The sequence below is a fragment of the Heteronotia binoei genome, chromosome 1, assembly GCF_032191835.1.
Source record: "Heteronotia binoei isolate CCM8104 ecotype False Entrance Well chromosome 1, APGP_CSIRO_Hbin_v1, whole genome shotgun sequence".
Taxonomy (NCBI): Eukaryota; Metazoa; Chordata; class Lepidosauria; order Squamata; family Gekkonidae; genus Heteronotia; species Heteronotia binoei.
Window position 1 is genome coordinate 14032691 of NC_083223.1, and position 20768 is coordinate 14053458.

Consider the following 20768-nt stretch of genomic DNA (forward strand, 5'->3'; position numbering starts at 1 on the left):
CCCCTCAGTTGACATTTCTCCAAGCTAAAGAGCCCCAAGCATTTTAACCTTTCTTCATAGGGAAAGTGTTCCAACCCTTTAATCATTCTAGTTGCCCTTTTCTGGACTTTCTCCAATGCTATAATAACTTTTCTGAGGTGCGATGACCAGAATTGTACACAGTACTCCCAATGTGGCCACACCATTGATTTATACAGGGGTATTATGATACATATGAACATTTATAGCAGAGCTCCATCAGTGGCTATTAGCCGCAGGGTATTGTTGGAACTGGGGCAGTGATGCTCTGTATTCAGGTACTCTTTTCGGGCAGGGGTGGATAAAGCTACCTAGTAAGCTTTATCGGTTGTGCAATATCCATAATAAATATATAGGATGTTAAAATTATAATAAGCCATTTTTAAAAAAGTTTTTTTTCTGGGAAATACAGAACTCCAGAGTTGACTGGACTTACACTACAGAAAAATGCAGTTCTCTCTCCCTTTGCATCCCTGATATCTGGGCAGGTTGAAATGGAGCAGGTGTCTTACATTTGTTTCAAAATATATGTCATTAATTCAATGGGAAAACAATTCAGAAAGCCATGTTCACCTGTTGGGAACTTACCAGGACGTACCAGTTCAGTCGTTCGCCTATACAATGCCAGCACTACTCTTTGGACCCTGTAGATAATTAACTAGCTTAGCCTTTCGGATAATATTGGGCTGAACTTTCAGTCGGGAGTCAAGAGAGTATAGGCCTATCCTGTCAACTTTCCATGATGAATTAGACACCACCCATTCAATCGCAGGGTTTTTTGGGGATGAAACACAAGAATATTGGGGGAAATTTCTTATAAAATGCATGATTTGGATGCTTGGTGAAAGATTATACTGGATCATATCTATAGAAACAAATCCCTGTGGCTCATTTTAGGGGACAGAAACACCATTTGATCAAAATCCTTTGCAAATTCCTCTGTAACTTGGACAAGCAACTCCTTGTTAGCAGGAAATGGCTTGGATGGAGCCTCTTTCTGTGTTGTTCCTATTTGCCCTCACACTTGCATTCCTTTGGAAATGGAGCAATTCATGGAAGAGCAGTAGCCAAAAGTTTCCACCAGGACCACGCCCATTACCACTCATTGGAAACCTCCACCTACTGGATCTGAAGAGGCCTTACAGAACCATGCTAAAGGTAACCTTCTTGTTTTTCTTCTAGGTCCCTGTTTTGTGCTGTTTTCGTAGGGCAGAGACCTTAATTTTCTCCATCCCAAATGCGAGCATTAACATGAAGACAAATATATGTCGCATAACTTGCTTATGCATTAATAAAATGTACTTGATATATTAGTATATCGGAAATAATTATTGCTGTAACTGAACACAGTTTAACTAAAACAGTGCAGTGCCAAGAATTAAATCATAGAGCGTTACTAAATTAAATCATTCTTCAAACTCAAATTTTTCTATAATTTAGAAGATAGCAATCTGATCTGTTCCTGGGGGATCCATAATCCAGTTGAAAAGGTCTTCCTATTTTATTTGTGTTCAAAGACATATTGATAATTGAGTGGTGGGGGACAGGACTCTATTAGTAACGAAAAGGTAGAAAGTTGGAATCAAAGCTGTGCTTGATGTAGATCATGCACCAGACAGAACTCAAAATCTCACTCAGGTCTCTTCAGTGGGGCTTCCTGTGTTCTTAAGATTGCACTGACTGGGACTGATATTAGATCTTAATTGACACCTCAGCAATCATACCTCGAGAGAAGAAAGGTGGCAGAAGAAATGTCAAGTCTCTAGGTTTCTTCAATAAGACACTCCATGTTATTGGATAAGTGTTTAATGGAAGGTATATCCAGGTGACACAACACTGGGTCAGTGTTGAAACTGACCCACTCAGAGATGGCAAGGATTATATAGTCCCTTTCAGTCAGTTAAAAGAGTGCCTCATTTCGGGCACAAAATCAGTTCAAATGTAGTGGTTACAAATCACACAAGCAGTTACTACAAAGCATTAGATAAGGATACTCCAGGATGGGAGCCTCAGCCTTGAGGTCTGCAGGTTCCCATTCTCAGAAGGCACAAAGATAACGTTTGTTTTCTCTAGCAGTCTAAGCATACATTCTGTTGGTTACATATAACAGACATAGGCAATTAATAAGGGAATTGACAGGAAAGTGACCTCAGGTTGCAACCAGTGTTTCCATTTTGGTGTAGTGGTTAAGAGAGCGGACTCTAATCTCGGGGAACCAGTTTTGATTCCCCACTCTTCCACATGTAGCTGCTGGTGTCACCTTCTGTCAGTCAGAAGTTCTCTCAGAGCTGTTCTCTCAAGAGCAGTTCTCAATTCAGTTCTCTCAGCCTCACCTATCTCACAGGGTCTCTGCTGTGGGGAGGGGAAGGAAGAGGAGATTGCAAACTGCTTTGATACTCTGAGAGAAGTGCAGGGTATAAACCCGATCTCCTCTTCCTTTTCCTCTTCCTCTTCCACCAAAAGCTACAGAGGAGGAAAGTCACATTTGAATGCTGTTTTACATTAAAAAAAAAAACCTCCCTACATAAAGAAAACTTGCATCTCAAGGGGAAATGGTTCATCTTAGGTTAAGATGCACAGAAGTGTGGTCTTGGTTCTCTGGATTCTGTGTAAGCCATATCTACAGGAGTATTCCTTCCTTTAGGAAAGAGCTGTGCTGGATATATTGAACTGGACACTGCAGTATTTTTGTTTTCAGTCTTGTAACAAAAACTGAGAAAATACCAGAGACCCGCAACAAGGAAGGCCAAAATCTATACGCCAGGGGTGGCCAAACTGTGGCTCAGAAGCCACATGTGGCTCTTTCGCACATATTGTGTGGCTCTTGAAGCTCCCACTGCCCTATTGGCTGGCTTGGAGAAGGCATTTGTCTCTTTAAATCACTTCTGCAAGCTAAGCCAGCTGGCGGCTTGGAGAGTGCATTTAGAGTTAAAGTTGCTTTCTTTCCGCCTCTCTCTCCCTCCTCCGACCCCACCTATTTGCCTTCCTTTCTTCTATTCTTGTCTCACAGCTCTCAAACAGCTGATGCTCATGTCTTGCGGCTCTCAGACATTTGACATTTATTCTATGAGGCTCTTATGTTAAGTTTGGCCACCCCTGCTATACACATTCCCCCTGCGACTTGATAAAGGGACAATAGATACTGACAAACGTCATCCACTTGTTCTCCATTGCAGCCAAGAAAGGTTTGAAAAGAACAGAATCTACCACTCAGCAGCCAGACAGAAGATTGGCAACCTAGCCTCTATTAAAGAGGCATTTCTCGCATTTTTCTTGTTTGTCTGCATGTGCACTTGTGAACGCGCATATATAAATCTGATCAACAAATTTTTAACCAGATGTGTCCAGTCTTTTTGTTGACACCATCTGGTAATTCTAGCTGGATGGTCTGTTTCTCTCTTTTTAAAATGTTTCTTTTACCCTTCAAAGGAAACTTAGGATAGAAAAGGAAAGAGGGGTTAGGGGAGATAACTTCATCCAAAAAATTCAAATATCATGAATAGTTGCATAGAACAAGGGAAATCAGCTATATTAAGAAAGTACATTTTCAGATATAGTAGCAGATAATAAAATGTAAGTAAAAGATTCAAAAATATTTTCTTCCTTTGAAAGAATAAACAATTTTTTTTCAAAACACTCAAAGAAAATCTGATAGAAATATAAAAGGTTACATCTCTAGCATTAAGACAAATATCAACATTAAATCTGAGCCTTCATTATAACCTATGTATTATCTTAACCATTTATCAGATGATCTGTGTTCCTCATTTACGTTTGTTACATTTCAGTTCTCTAAACAGTACGGCCCAGTCTTCAGCGTCCAAATGGGAACCCAGAAAACGGTCGTTCTGGCAGGCTACAAGACTATGAAGGAGGCTTTGGTGAACCAAGCAGATGCCTTTGCAGACAGGCCCGTAATCCCAGTGTTTGAAGACTTTGAACATGGCCATGGTGAGGTTCTGCTTTCTGAAGAGTGCCTAGTCTCGCTTACATAGGTAGAGCTTACACCCATGGAAAGTCTCCTGGGAGATATGCAAACTGGAGTTTTCCCATCTATAGGACTTAAACTGCTTTGACACAAGCGCTTTAAGAACATAAGAACATAAGAGAAGCCATGTTGGATCAGGCCAATGGCCCATCCAGTCCAACACTCTGTGTCACATAAGAACATAAGAGAAGCCCTGTTGGATCAGGCCAATGGCCCATCCGGTCGAACACTCTGTGTCACATAAGAACATAAGAGAAGCCATGTTGCATCAGGCCAGTGGCCCATCCAGTCCAACACTCTGTGTCACATAAGAACATAAGAGAAGCCATGTTGGATCAGGCCAGTGGCCCATCCAGTCCAACACTCTGTGTCACATAAGAACATAAGAGAAGCCATGTTGCATCAGGCCAGTGGCCCATCCAGTCCAACACTCTGTGTCACATAAGAACATAAGAGAAGCCATGTTGAATCAGGCCAGTGGCCCATCCAGTCCAACACTCTGTGCCACATAAGAACATAAGAGAAGCCCTGTTGGATCAGGCCAGTGGCCCATCCAGTCCAACACTCTGTGCCACATAAGAACATAAGAGAAGCCCTGTTGGATCAGGCCAGTGGCCCATCCAGTCCAACACTCTGTGTCACACAGTGGCCAAAAAAATTATATATACATATATATATACATACTATGGCTAATAGCCACTGATGGACCTCTGCTCTATATTTTTATCTAACTCCCTCTTGAAGCTGGCTATGCTTGTAGCCGCTGCCACCTCCTGTGGCAGTGAATTCCACATGTGAATCACCCTTTGGGTGAAGAAGTACTTCCTTTTATCCGTTTTAACCCGATTGCTCAGCAATTTCATCGAATGCCCACGAGTTCTTGTATTGTGAGAAAGGGAGAAAAGTACGTCCCTCCTCCAACCCCCTGGGCAAAGAAAAGCCTCAAGAAATTGAGATCATGGAAACAGCACAGGGGAAAGAGTTCAAAAACAGAGGCAGAAGCAACAGTGGCAGTGGATTCACACCTTCTGAGGACTTCCCTCGGGCAGCTTTCACTTTCTCCATATGATGAAACATTCAGCATCTTTTCTGTCTTCTTCTGTGACCTTACAGTTCAAGGCCAGTTGCACAGTCTAGCCTGATCTCGTCAGATCTTGGAAGCTAAGCAGGGTTGGTCCTGGTTAGTACTTGGACGAGAGACCACCAAGGTAGTCCAAGGTTGCTATGCAGAGGCAGACAATAGCAAAAGAACTCTGTCTCTTGCCTTCAGAACCCCATGAGGTTGCCATAAGATGAGTGTGACTGAATGACACTTTACTGAGAGAGAGAGAGAGAGAGAGAGAGAGCACAATATTCCATCCCTGAGTAATGAATAGGGATAGGGGTGGGATTGTAGCAGGAGCTCCTTTGCATACTAGACCACACACTCCAAATGTAGCCAATCCTCCAAGAGCTTACAAAAAAGAGACCTGTAAGCTCTTAGAGGATTGGCTACATCAGGGCTGTGTGTGGCCTAATATACAAAGGAACTCCTGCTAGAATTCCACCCCTGGATAGGTAAGCTTTCATGTGCTAAAAACACACTTCTTCAGACTAGGGGATCAGTTATAGTGAACTGAAATACATTCTTAATCAACAAACTGAATGTATTTCAGCCCACTATACCTGATCCCCTCGTCTGAAGAAGTGTGTTTTTAGCACGCGAAAGTTTACTTTCTGAATAAAGCTTGGTTGGTCTTTAAGGTGAAACTTGACTCCCGCTTTGTTCAGCTGCTTCAGACCAACACAGCTGCCCACTTTGCTCTACCCCTGAATAGGGAGGCTGGCTGCAGGGAGAGAGAAAAGGAAGGGGAAGACATATTGAAGTCCACATTATGAGAAGAGGAGCCGTAATGATGGAAGAGTGCTCTATCCTTGACCTGGAATAAAGGGTGATTTCACATCCAGCAAGAACATAGTCGACAGGGTGAAGCTGAAATGTATCTCAAAAGCAGTTGGAATTCAGGGGAATCTTCTTGACAACCCTAGTAGGGTGACCTAGAAACCTTCCTGGTTATATGGAAGTAGCTGGCTAGGGATGGACACAAACCAGGGGAAGTGGTAGTTCAGTTCATCTTGTGATTCATTTGATTTCTGACCCAGTTCATGGTTCATTGGTTCATTTGGTTTGGGAGGTGTAAAACTCACCAGGAGGGATAAAACTCACCAAATTGCCCACACTGGTTCTTGGTTCATTTGGTTTGTTTGATTCAAGAGGCGTAGATCAGCCCCCTCACAAGTTAGAGATTCCAAACTCACCAGGAATCTTCAGTAGGCTCTCTTCCACCCACCCTCCAAGTTTGGCGAAGAGTGGGTTTGTAATGTCTGAGTTATAACTCCCCAAAGCAGGTGCCCACAGGAAATCTCAGCTTCAACTCTCACGACAACTCTTCATGTTGAAGAATGGGAGCTCTGTGATTGGCTCCTGGAGCTGCCAATCAAGCTACGGACAACTGCTATGGGTGTTTCTAGGGATCCCAGAAGTCTCAGCATTGCCTAGGAATTGATCGAATCAGTGCCAGGCTGTTCGGGAAGATGAACCACAAAAACGAACCAAACAAATCAACAGGGTCAAAACCAGTTCGGGATGAACCACAAATTGACCCAATTCATGCACAAATTGTGATTCGTGGTTTGGTTCATACCCATGTCTTGAGCTGGCTCAGTTCTCAGGGACGAACAGGAGGACCCGGTAAACATTTTATTTCTTTCCTGTATTTTGCTTTTGCTCATTGTTTGAAATATTCTGCAGTGAAATAAGGAACATCTCTCACCTGCCACCCATTCTCAATATTAGTCTCCATTAGTACGTGAATGTTTTAGTTTCTCCAACAAGGCTGATGGGACTTCTGCGGCCCAAGCCAAACAGGGAGAAACTAATTGCTGTTCTGCATATCAACATAACATAACATTTCTCTCCAGGTCTTGTTTTTTCTAATGGTGAGAACTGGAAAGTGATGAGGCGGTTTGCCATAAGCACGTTAAGGGACTATGGAATGGGCAAGAAGACCATGGAGGACAAAATTGTTGAGGAGTGTCATTTCCTAATACAGGAGTTTGAATCTTTTGAAGGTGAGTTTTGTGTAGTGGAGCAAGCGACACCCAGTTCCATTTAGCTAAAGGCCTCTTTATTAACATTAACTGTAGGGCAGGCAACTGGGGTATTGGAATAGGGAATAACAAAGTTAGCTAAGCTGTTTCTAGAGCTCTTGGCAAGGATTCTCCTGACCTGATTCTTCAAAATATAAGAGAAGCCATGTTGGATCAGATCAATGGCCCATCCAGTCCAACACTCTGTGTCACACAGTGGCCAAAAAGAGGTCCACCAGTGGGGCTAGAAGCCGTTCCACTGTGCCACCCCCAAGCACAAGAATTCAGAGCAGCACTGCCCCAGACAGAGTTCCAACAATAAGCTGTGGCTAATAGCCATTGATGGACCTCTTCTCCATATGCTTATCCAATCCCCTCTTGAAGCTTTCTATGCTTACAGCCACCACCTCCTGTGGCAGTGAGTTCCACATGTAAATCACCCTTTGGGTGAAGAAGTACTTCCTTTTATCAGTTCTCACCTGACTGCTCAGCAATTTCATTGAATGCCCACGAGTTCTTGTATTGTGAGAAAGGGAGAAAAGTACTTCTTTCTCTACCTTCTCTATCCCATGCATAAGCTTGTAAACCTCTACCATGTCACCCCTCAGTCGACGTTTCTCCAAGCTAAAGAGCCCCAAGCGTTTTAACCTTTCTTCATAGGGAAAGTGTTCCAACCCTTTAATCATTCCAGTTGCCCTTTTTCAGATCCTTAATAGGCCCTGCATTCCTACACACTGCTAGCAGGGACACTGTGAAGACAAGCACTTAGTCCCTCCTAGTCTCCTGCTTACACTGAGACCTACTGGGATAGCCTCTTAAAGGAGTTGGCTTTGTATCTTTGCTTTACTGCAATATGGTCCCTACACACTGCAGAGCATTCTGGGTAGCATAGAATGGATAATAAACTCTGGCCAAGCATATGCAAGCTAATGGACGAGGCACAAGTAATACTGATGTTGATTCCATAATGTCATGTTTTCAGTGTAACGTTTGTTCTATAGGAAGACCATTCGAGGCTACTGCAATCATGAATGCGGCTGTTGCCAATATTATAGTGATCATATTACTCGGCAAGCGATACGAGTACGAAGATCCCACGTTTATGAGATTACTGGACTTACTCAATGACAACGCCCGGCTGTTTAGAAGCCCCTCAGTCATGGTAAACTATTTTAAATTTGGTTTTAAAAATGGTTGAAATACGTACGTACATACTCATGCCTTTAAAGAGTCACTGCACAAACTCAAGACTTCATAGCAGCTACAAAACTTATTCAGAGAAACTTACAACTTATTTGAAAATTTTAGGAAAATATATGGAAGAGTCCTTTCAGAACCTTTAATTGTCGCCAGGACCTCAAGCAACCTGTGTTGCTTGTTATTGTTTGAAAGAGCAGTGGGAGAAAGATTTTAAAATGGGAGAGTGGGAGAAAGATCCATGCTATGGCCACCTGAAGACTGGACTACTATAATGCCCTCTACATGGGGCTGCCTTGGTCCCAAATCTGGAAGCCTGGGCTGGAAGCGTTGAACTGGCTGCCAGCTTCACTACAAGGTGCTGGTCATTATCTTTAAAGCCCTATATGGCCTGGAAAAGGAAAGGAAAAGTCCCCTGTGCAAGCACCATTCGTTTCTGACTCTGGGGTGACATTGCTTTCACAACGTTTTCACGGCAGACTTTTTACGGGGTGGTTTGCCATTGCCTTCCCCAGTCATCTACGCTTTCCCCCCAGCAATCTGGGGACTCATTTTACCGACCTCAGAAGGATGGAAGGCTAAGTCAACCTCGAGCTGGCTACCTGAAAACCCAGCTTCCGCCGGGGATCAAACTCAGGTCGTGAGCAGAGCTTAGGACTGCAGAACTGCAGCTTTAACACTCTGAGTCACGGGGCTCTTAATATGGCCTGGGACCTGTCTAAATGAGGGGCTGCCTTTCTCCAAATGTCCCCCAGAGGGTACTTCGATCAGGAGTTCAAAATCTATTATCTATCCCTGGGCCGAGAGAAGCAAGACTTAAAACAATGTGTGGAAGAGCCTTCTCTGTTGCTGCCCCTTATTGGTGGAATTAACTCCCAGAAGACGTCAGAGCCTTGCAGGACCTTACTTGGTTCCACAACGCTTGTGAGACCATGTTATTGCATCTTGCATTTGATTGTTTTAATTATGGAATCTGCTGAAACGATTGCATCAAAACGGCTATGTCACCACCAAGGCCACGAGATGCGGCTGGTGCCTTTTAAGATTCCTTCCACCTATTTATTTAATTATTTGTATTGAAATAGCACCTGTGTCATTTTAGTCTAATGTTTTTTTATATCCTTGTTTTATTATTATGAATTGTGAGCCGCCCTGAGTGTGCTTCGGCAGGGAGGGCGGGATATAAATCGAATAAACCATCTAACGAACGAAAAGATGTTGATGTTGCACATAGAGTGATGTCACTTGTGGTTTCCCCTGGAAGTGATGTCATAGTGCAGGCAATGCCAGCAACCCACCCATCCCCATGTCCCCGTTCCTAATCTTCTGGTGGTCACACAGCCTGGTACTGCAAATCATTGCAATGCTTGGAAACCAGCAAGAGAGTCTGGGTGGCAGTGTCATGGGAAATTTTCAAAACACCTTTGAGATTTCTGCCTCAGCAGTAGGATTTTGCGATCTTTCCCTTTTTCATATGTTATTCTTTTAGCTGTACAACATCTTTCCTGCACTGCGTTTTCTCTGTGGTGGTCTCAAGTCTCTCGACAAGAATATTAAGGAACTGCACGCCTTCATACAGGCCACCTTCATAGAACACCTCAAAGAACTGGATGTGAATGACCAGAGGAGCTTCATCGATTCTTTTATAACCCAGCAGCAAGAGGTAAAGATGCTGATAATCACAGGTGAACTTCTCTCAACCACTGATTTAAATCCAGGTGGGTTAGTCTACAACAACAGAAGATGATATTGGATTTATATCCCGCCCTCCACTCCGAATCTCAGAGCGGCTCACAATCTCCTTTACCTTTCTCCCCCACAACAGACACCCTGTGAGGTGGGTGGGGCTGGAGAGGACTCTCACAGCAGCTGCCCTTTCAAGGACAACTCCTACGAGAGCTAAGGCTGACCCAAGGCCATTCCAGCAGCTGCAAGTGGAGGAGTGGGGAATCAAACCCGGTTCTCCCAGATAAGAGTCCGCACACTTAACCACTACACCAGACTGGCTCTCCCGGAGGAAAGTTAGAGTCCAGAGCACCTTTAAGACCAACAAAATTTTATTCAAGATGTGGCGGAACCGGCCCGATTTGGCCTACAGACCCAGTCCCTTCAGCTCCCTTTTGGGTTGCCAACTCCTGGAGGGAGCTAACTTTCTTCCTTCCACTTGGGCATGGTGCCACCACCTGTTCAGTTTAGGGGTTCCTGACTGAGAGGAACAGGACTCCCAATCCCCCTTTCCAGTTCTGGGGTCTGGCCTCAAGATCCTCTGCCAGCCCAGCACCTGATTATCACAGAGACCAAAGTCCTTCTTTGGGAGACCCCTGGAGGATTGGCACCCTTGCCAACTGCATGCCTTCCCCCTTCCTTGGACTCCCCTCTTACAGTAGCGTGGTCTAAGGCGGTTGGGGAAACTATGTGGCACAGAGGGACTCCACTTTAAACAAACATAACATTTATTTACAACATACAACTATTTACAGGCATTTTAAAAAAGTGAACAGAAGCTACAAATCATACTAAGGAAAAAACGCTCCTTCTCTACCTATTATACTACCTGCCCTCATTGGATGACCTGCAGGGCAGTGACCTTACTTGGACTGTTGCAAGCCTGACCATACTTTCTGAACTAACTGACCTCTAAGACTGAACTCCAACTGAAGGCTTCCTGCCCAAAATCTCCACTATAAAACCCAGTTCCCATCCAGGAACTGGTTTCCCCTCTTGCAGCCTTCTGGGAGACCAGCCTGAAAGACTTCCTGTATCTCTAGGAGGCCTCCTCAGAATTGCTACTTCCAGACAGGAGGGGAGGGGGTAGAGACTAGGCCCCAAAGCCTTTCTGGCGCCCCTTCCCTGTTAATTTCACCAAGTTACACGGGGGGCACCCAAGTTGGCACCCCCAGAATTGCCTAGTGATAGGCCAGCCCTGCCTCTTATGTCTCTGCAACAAAAAAGGTGTCAATAACATTTTTTTAAAAACCCTGAAAAACTGAGTATTCAGAGGGACTAGGATTGCCAAATCCAATTCAAGAAATCCCTGGGGACTTTGGCGGTGGAGCCAGGAGACACTGGGGTGGAGCTAGGAGCAAGGGTGTGACAAGCATCACTGAACCCCAACGGGAGTTTTGGCCATTGCATTTCAAGGGACGGCACAGCTTTTTAAATGTCTTCCTTCCCTCCACCCTCCCCTTCTCTGATTTCACCTCAGAGGCGGAGCGGGCGACACCGCTGCATGGCTGCCGCCTCTTCTCTGCTTCACCGTAACTGCTCCTCCGAGATGGGCTCAGGCTGAGCCCATCTCGGAGGAGCAGCTACGGTGAAGCGGAGAAGAGGCGGCAGCGCAGCGGCGTCGCCTGCTCCGCCTCTGAGGTGAAATCAGAGAAGGGGAGGGTGGAGGCAGGACCCAGATTTGTGGCTTGCTACGCTCCTGGCCTGCCTCCACTCTCCCCTTCTCTGATTTTACCTCAGAGGTGGAGTGGAGCGGGCGATGCCGCTGTGCTGCTGCCACCTCTTCTCCGGTTCACCTTAGCTGCTCTTCCGAGATGGGGCGGCTCGCCACGCTCCTTGGCACCGTTCCCCCCTCCCTCCGCTTTCGTTTTTTTGGAGAGTGGGGGAAGAGGCTGTAAATCCTGGGGTCCCCCGCCAGGGCGGGAGGGTTGGGAAACCTAAGAGGGACTAGCAGATCCACTACTACTATTTATACAATATTTTCTGACTCCTTTATTTCTAACCAACATTGTAGGATCCAGAAGAAAATACAATCAATAGGTGTTCCCCGGACTCCCTTTTTATACTAAGTGAAATGAAGGCATTCAGAATTTTGAAGTGGAAGCTTTTTGATATCGAGAGGCGGACCCTTTGTTCTCGTCAACAAAAAATATGCCCTAGCCTAGCCTTTCCCAGATCATGGGCTGCCTGCTGCTTCTTTTTCCCAAATTATCTCATGTCGCCAGGAGAGCCAGTTTGGTGTAGTGGTTAAGTGTGCAGACTTTTATCTGGGAGAACTGGGTTTGATTCCCCACTCCTCCACTTGCACCTGCTGGAATGTCCTTGGGTCAGCCATAGCTCTGGCAGAGGTTGTCCTTGAAAGGGCAGCTGCTGTGAGAGCTCTCTCAGCCCCACCCACTTCAAATGGTGTCTATTGTGGGGGAGGAAGATAAAGGAGATTGTGAGCCGCTCTGAAACTGAAACCAGCCGGCCGGTTTGGGGCGGCTAGCAGCCGTCTCAAACACAGCCGGCTAAAAACAGAGCACCCCGAAACTTCCGGACGGCACTTGAGGAAAGGGATGGGCTGTGGACAGGCGGGTAGTGTCTAGAATGCTCACGTGTCCCACTCGCGGCTTCCCAGGTGCTCTTCTGGCGGTCTCTGGCCTTCCAGACGGCCGGGAGGCACCTCGGAGCCGCCCCAGCGAAAAGTCACCACTTTTGCAGTTGTCCCTTTTTGAGCTGGGTGAATCGTCTTTGAGGACAGCGTAAGTTCGGGACAGGGGCGGCCGGCAGATGTTGCCATGTGCACGGATTTTTTGGGTCGATCTCAGAGGTGTCTCTGAGTCGACCCAAAGTGCCGGTCTGTAATCAGCCTGAGTGGAGGGCGGGATATAAATCCAATATCATCACAATCATCATCATCGATGCTCCTCTTTTATAGACAGATCCAAGTAGGCAGCCATGTTGGTTTGAAGCAGTAGAACAAAGTAGGAGTCAAGTTTCACCTTTAAGACCAACAAAGTTTTATTCAGAATGTCAGCTTTTGTGTGCTCTAAGCACACTATCATCAAACAAGGAATCAGGTACAGTGAGCAGAGCCAGTCTGGTGTAGTGGTTAAGTGTGCGGACTCTTACCTGGGAGAACCGGGTTTGATTCCCCACTCCTCCACTTGCACCTGCTAGCATGACCTTGGGTCAGCCATAGCTCTGGCAGAGGTTGTCCTTGAAAGGGCAGCTGCTGTGAGAGCCCTCTCCAGCCCCACCCACCTCACAGGGTGTCTGTTGTGGGGGAGGAAGATAAAGGAGATTGTGAGCCGCTCTGAGACTCTTTGGAGTGGAGGGCGGGATATAAATCCAATATCATCATCATTATTATTATTATTATTATTATTAATTTCATTTATATCCCGCCCTCCCCCACCTTGGCAGGCTCAGGGCGGCTAACAGCAATCCATAAAAACACCATAATAAATAAAACATTAGAATTACATTATAGAACAATAAAACATTAAAACATTAAATTAAAAACCAGTCTAGTAGATACAATTATACTGCGGTATAGATCTTTGGACCGCATTGGCGGATCTTTAATTACCATTTTTCTTAGCAGTCCGAATATGCTGATTTAAAAAGGATGGTCTTGCAGGCCCTGCGGAACTGTTCAAGGCTCCGCAGGGCCCGCACCTCCTCGGGGAGTCGGTTCCATCTTCTTCTTCTTCTTCTTCTACTTATAGCTGTTAGGCAGTGGTTTAGAAAGCAAAATGGTACAAATTTAAAATCCAATGACAGAAAAGTAAAATTAACAGATTGAGCAAACCCTTTGATCTGGGTAACATGAACCTGAGAAACCAATAAAACAGAAACACTGCAAAATGTGAGAATGTGAGTTACTCACTCTATTGTTATAACTCTGGGCCAAAATGAGGGCATTTCTTTCTCAAAAGTTTTTCCCATCCAACTGATTTACCTTTTAACATGTAACATACATATAGTTTGCCCTTAAAAGAAAAATACATAAAAATATAGTGGAAGATGGGTTTAGTATATATGATGAGATAAACAGCCCATATCCCTACTTGAGTATGTCAATACAGCTAAAGTGTAGAATGTATTTCTCCTTACTGTGGTAGCTGAATTTCTATTATTTTAATTCAAGCAAGGTTGTCCCATTTCAGATCAAAATTCTAATTTAATTTTGGATGTGACAAAAAAAAAAATTCCTTTTGTCTTTTGAGAAATAAATAGAAATTGCAAATGAAATTTCAGATTGCAATACTGCTTAAGGCATTGAGCCATAGATTTTTGATTGGCCAAAGAAAAGGAAAGGAACGATTTCTTTCATCTTATCTCCTAGGAAAAGAAGAAGTGCCAGAGCAACAGATTTTTTCATAATGAAAACCTAAAAGTTGTTGTGGAGAACTTATTTGGCGGTGGCATGGAGACCACTTCAGTTACCTTGCGCTGGGGTCTGTTGCTGATGATGAAGTACCCAGAAATTCAGAGTAAGTCCTTTCTATTGATTTGTTTCCGTTACTCTAAGATATTTGGATTCCATTTATGCATACTAATAAGAATGGGCAAAAACCTGAGATTGCTGTTGGATGTAGCAACCTAAATAAGGGAGAACAAGAAGAACCACTGAGTTATACTTCTGTGTGGTCTAAAGACCGCAATAACAATACATCAACAAATGAGTGTATACTTCCTGTTTCTCCCCATCTGGTGTAATGCTACAGACGGGGTGGGTTGAATTCTCTTCTAAAGTTGTATCTGTTGTGCCCTTCCCCAAGATCCCAATCACATTTAGAGAATGACCCTTCACTCTCACTCTCTCAGGAACAACCAGACATTACATATAAAATGTTTTTATTGTATTTCATTTCTGCACTGAGCCCTACGGGGAATAGGCGGAATAGAAATATACTAAAATAAATAAATAAATGGCTATGAAGAAGATTTTGGTAATGTAAAAAAATGGAAATCAGTGTGGGGGGCAAGGAGGGAACTTACGGGGTGGGGTCGGGGTCCTCAACAGCAATCCATTACTGGACATATGAACATATGAAGCTGCCTTATACTGAATCAGACTCTCTGTCCATCAAAAAGAGTATTGTCTACTCCGACTGGCAGCGGCTCTCCGGGTCTCCAGCTGAGGTTTTTCACACCTACTCGCCTGGACCCTTTTTTGGAGATGCCAGGGATTGAACCTGGGACCTTCTGCTTCCCAAGCAGATGCTCTACCACTGAGCCACCGTCTCTCCCCTACTGTCCCTTCCAGTTTCCACCTGGGAGCATATTGATAAACCATAGAATTTCCCCCAAAGGCTGACTTAAAGAATAGATAGTATCTCTTTAATTTCACCACTAAAATAATTTTCTGTAAAGTAAATTGCTATCTTGTTGTTTTGCAGTCTGCATGATTAAATTTCTTCCTGCATCCCTTTATTCCTCTGGTTGTTGTCTGAATTGTGACTTCTGCATGAAAAATTTTACTCCTGGGGTTATTCCTTGGGATATCACAGCCCAAGGCTGAACGGGAAAGTCTCCTCCATCACTAAATCCCTGACTGGGGGCACTTTTTCCAAGAGCCGAATGCAAGATCCAGTCATACTAATTAAGATGTATTCTAATATATTTCTCTTTTATAATAGTGTATCAGAATAATGTTTTATATTGACATACTCAAATAAGGGATATTGGCTATTCATTCCATTACATATCCCTAACCCATTTTCATTTTATGTATTCTTGTTTTCTAACGGCAGACTAGAATGATATTTATAATGCATAGACTGATGCTGATAAGTAAATTAGGTAGCCTACAACTAGGAAATACATGTCCTTCTGTGATTGGCAAAAGCACCGATTGGCAGGGAATTTTATTACCTTTTATGGCTATCCAGACCAAATGGCCAAGCCGCACTGTTGTATCGTGTGACCACAGCCAGTTTGCACTCTTAAACAAACTGCATGTATTTCAGCCCACAATACCTGATCCACTCGTCTGATGAAGTGTGCTTAGAGAGCACACGAAAGCTTACGTTCTGAATAAAACTGTTGGTCTTAAAGGTGAGGCTTGACTCCTGCTTTGTTCAAGATGGCCCCAGTATACTTAGATTCAAATCCAAAACAGAAATTTAATCCATTGGATGAAAATGTTCTGTTTTCTCAGAGAAAGTGCAAGAAGAAATGACAAAGGTCATTGGATCAGCACAGCCACGGATGGAGCACCGAGCAAAACTGCCCTACACGGATGCCGTGATTCACGAAGTTCAGAGGTTTGGTAATATTTTCCCTTACGGCTTGCCACATGCCACCAGTGCAGATGTCACTCTTGGAGACTACTTCATCCCAAAGGTGATTGATCTTTGCTTTACATTCATTGCTCAGCTGAATATGGTGCATTTGTGAATCCGTTGCAACCAATGCTTAATATTGTGGACTAACAGCCCAATCAAGACATACGTGGTGGCCGGCTGCTTGGGCGTGGGCGGATCTATGGTGCCGCTCATTGGCTTCCAAAGGGGAGATGTTACGCCATGCTTGGAGAGAGAACCCGTCGTCATGTTGATTCTTCCCAGGTGCACACCATTGGCCCGCTGCCAAGGTGGGGGTGGGGGAGATGCAGGCTTGTGCGGGACCACGGGATTGGCCAGCCTGTTGCATGTGACCGAGCGTGGGGGCGGAAAGCCCATGCCTGAGAGGCCGTCAATCCTCCCACTGTCAGGGACTCTGCCAATGGCAGGCTGGCGGGCAGAGGCATGCGTGGACAAGCAGGAAGTGCCGAGTGCAAAAGTTCCCTGTCCTAGACAGCGGCTGGAATGTGTGTCTGGGAGCGGCCAGACCAAGTCCGAAAGACACCCCCTGGAGCTCCTCCCCCCGGTGTTGCCCTGCTGCCGCCCCTGCTATGTGCAAGGAACACCTCCCCTGGGGGGCACAGAACTTAGAGTGTGAGCCGCTGGGCATGCATCCACTTCAGCGCCCCCCCATAAGTGCCCAGTGCACAACAGCCCTGTGTGATTGGGTAAGCCGTCAGCCCGGGCAGGCTGAGGGGCAGCATCCCCCCTCCCCTGTCCAGCCACGTGAGGGGCAGCATGGTGGCTCATAGCTCATTCCTCCCTCCTAAGAACCAAGTCTGCCCACCCTCCCAGGCATTCCCTCGGAGAGGCCATTGACGGGGGGGGGGGGTTGCCCCGGGAACATGCAGCAGATGCCAAGCAGGAGAGACAACAGAGGACACATCTCAGACTTTATTTTTCTGGAACAGAGTGCAACAGTCTCCCTGGAGCACACTAGGCAGTCTCGCATGGGCAGGATTCCATTCTGAACGGCAGGCAGAAGCAGCTGAGGGAGTGGGGGGGGGGGGCGGTGGAGCAACACACACAGAAGCCTCTGTGTTGGAGTCCCACCTGCGAAACGGAGACAGAGATCAAGAGCACCTGCAGGGGCGGCAGCTGGAAGAGCAGGCTGCATTTCAGCCAGGCGCTCTCTTAACGGGATAGTCTCTGACCCACCTCCCCACAACGGGGCAGCTGCCACACACACACTCCCCGTGTCCTATCAGGGGTTGGGAACACAGCAGAGGACAGACCAGGGGAAGGGAGCAGGCTGCAGCACAGGGGACCAGGGTCAGCAAATGCCCCCTGCCGGAGCCCACTGCTTGTGCCAGAGCCGCTCACACACCAAGCGATTGAGAGCGAAGGAGGGGGAGGCCGGGGGGGGGGGGGGACAGTGGAACTTAACCAGCTATGGGTGACAGTCCTCACATGCAGAGCCTCCAGGAGCCCGGAACCTGTGGAGACCTGGAAACAAGAGCAGTTAGCCCCAGGGGAGAGACCTCTCTCTCTCCCTCACAAGTGAAAGATACTGTCAAAGCAACCGCGTGGTGCAAAATCCATCACCAACGTGCTTGCCTGTCCCTCACTCTAAGTCTTTATGGCCGGGAGCTCGCCAGCAGAACTTACCGCCATGCGAACCTGTCCCTAACAACTGAGTTGTGTGAGGCAGAGCGGAAGTATTTCTAGGAGGGGGGGCCGCAATTGGGCACCGTGGTGGGGGCTCGCCAGGCTGAGGCGCAAGGGGATTGGTGAGGCAATCATGCCGCTCCCTAAGGGGTTTACGAGCTGACCTTTGATTTTGGTTTCAACGACTGCCTATGGGACACACCGCTATTTTTGCAGGCATGATATTGCACCTCTCGGGGGGGGGGGGCGTGTCATGGGCCAAACTGCTCAGGAAGCTGCCTAACCTGGCCGTGCCCCCAACTCCACCCCCTCCTCTGCCTGAACATTGCGCTCCGCCTCACTTCCGCCCGCGCTCGGGCACAGCTTTCAGGCGCCACTGCCCTCGGACGGAGCGACGCTTGGGCAGCCCCCACCCACATAACTCCTCTCCACTGTGGCAACGCCGGTTGTATGTTGGCGCACACTGTTCCTGCACACACGTAGCGGCTCGTTTGCTCCCAAAAGACTTTCCGCCTGCGCCCCCCCCCCCCTCCGGATTGTGCTGTTAAGATATCCAGTTAATGAAGTTTTTCTACATCCCTTAGATTTGTCTTATGGAACCAATGTGGGTGTGCCTGACTTTTCCTAGACTGTGCCTAAATGTTCAAATTCTGAAGATATTCCCCATTCAAGACATTTTTTTTAATTTTCCTTTCATTGCATTTGAATTCTCATGTAACTTTTTGTAAGATGGCATTTGCTTTGTCTGAAGGACAGCTAATGGACTTGATGGGCCATCTTCATTTTCATCAATAACTCATTGCTTTGCCATTTCAGGGAACGCATATCTTTCCATTCCTGTACTCTGTGCTGTGTGATGAATCGGAGTGGGAGAAACCTTTTCAATTTTATCCTCAGCACTTCCTTGATTCTGAAGGAAAGTTTGTCAAGAGAGATGCGTTCTTACCTTTCTCTGCAGGTAACTCCTTTTTGAGACTGACCCCAAACCCATTTACTTGGAAGAACGTCATCCCAGCTGGCCATTTCTCAATTATTCGCTCAAAATTAGCATTCTTCCTCAGTACACTTCATCGTGTTGCTATGTACATCGGTAAACTTCATGTTTACTTTCTTGTACTTTATGGTAAATTCTTTTGGCCGTCACACAGTGGGGAAATGATACAAAGGTATGATTAAGAAGGGTTCCTTCTCCCATCTGCATTGTCACAGGTCGGCGAGCGTGTGCTGGAGAGACCCTGGCCAAAATGGAGCTCTTCCTCTTCTTTACCAGTCTTCTGCAGAGATTCACTTTCCAGCCAGCCCCTGGGATGTCGAAAGAAGACCTGGACCTGTCCTATGCAGTTGGGTTAAGTGGGGCTCCAGTGCCCTACAATTTCTGTGTTTTGCCACGTTATTAACATCCCACCGTGTTTAGCTTCCTCTGCACACCATCCTTGTCTTCTGAAACCTTTGCTTAATAAGGACATTTCAGATTCAACAGAATCACACTGTGGTTGGTCACAAACGTTCGTGTTTCATATACCTAGCTGTGGATCCCCTACAAGCTAAATCAAAGACGTAACTTGGTTCGAAATTTGGACTTCGCTTCTTGAATTGTTTGCTCTACAATAAGAATGTTTCTGCATCTGATGTCTTCTATTGACGCATTACAAATGTCTTTCAGTCCCCCAAACAACTAATGTGAGCCAACAGCTATCATATCCTTTAAAGTGAGATCCTTCCAATGCTACCAACTATGTAGACAAAATAAATATCGTTAATGTTGTGTTTTACACATGAAACCATTGTTCCCTCTAAGCTGAGTTAGCGTGAGCTAGCTCACAGGTTTTTAGCCTCCAGCTCACACATTTTTTGTCTCAGCTCAGGAAGGATGACCCCAGAGCACAATAATTGATGCAGTAGCTCACAACTTTAATGCCAGTAGCTCACAAAGTAGAATCTTTGTTCACAACCCTCTGTCTCTCTCGCTTGACTTCGCGAACGAAGATGTAAGAAAGGTGCAGTAGTCCACGTCTATTGCAGGCTCGCTGGTGGCTGACAAGACCAATGCGGGACAGGCAGGTTCGGCCACAGTGGCTGCAGGGAAAAGTCTGATTTGGGGTTGGTGCTGTAGCAGTGTGATTCTTCCTCGATCTCCTTTTGTCCTCAAGACCAGCTATGCGTGTGACAAGCCTCTGTAGCTTAGAGGGAACACTGCATGAAACCTGTTTCAGAAACATGTAAGGCTACTTGGTTTTCTTACGCATTCTGCTCATCTGGGATATGTTTGCGCAATTAGAGGTAGGGATAGTCCCCTGTGCAAGCACCAGTCGTTTCCAACTCTGGGGTGACGTTGCTTTCACGTTTTCACGGCAGACTTTTTTACAGGGTGTTTGCCATTGCCTTCCCCGGTCATCTACACTTTCCCCCCAGCAAGCTGGGGACTCATTTTAACTGACCTCGGAAGGATGGAAGGCTGAGTCAACCTCGAGCCAGCTACCTAAAACCAGCTTCCACTGGGATCGAACTCGGGTCGTGAGCACAGCTTAGGACTGTGGTACTGCAGCTTTACCACTCTGCGCCATGGGGCTCTATTTGAGCAATTATGCTGCCTTAAATCAGAGAAGAATGTATAAAGAAAAATCACTGAAGAAAGTAAGCAAGCCCAACTGATTTCTTGGTGAAAACAATTTTTGTGGTTGAGAAAGTGATGCGAAAAATTTAAGATACCGGCTTTGATGCATTGGGGTGTTTCTGGAGGGAGAAGAGTTTTCTCCCAGATTGCTCTG

The 20768-nt window shown here is 46.0% G+C and overlaps 1 protein-coding gene across 1 annotated transcript; it reads left to right on the plus strand.

Annotated features, from left to right (window-relative positions):
- Window positions 1-741: 741 nt before the first annotated feature.
- LOC132566228 (cytochrome P450 2K6-like) lies at window positions 742-19772 on the plus strand. The gene is made up of 9 exons (XM_060231036.1): window positions 742-1176; window positions 3807-3969; window positions 6968-7117; window positions 8137-8297; window positions 9822-9995; window positions 14391-14538; window positions 16209-16393; window positions 18817-18958; window positions 19210-19772. Exons 1-9 carry the CDS (start codon window positions 994-996, stop codon window positions 19395-19397), a joined length of 1494 nt encoding a protein of 497 aa, XP_060087019.1. The 5' UTR covers window positions 742-993; the 3' UTR covers window positions 19398-19772.
- Window positions 19773-20768: the final 996 nt, after the last annotated feature.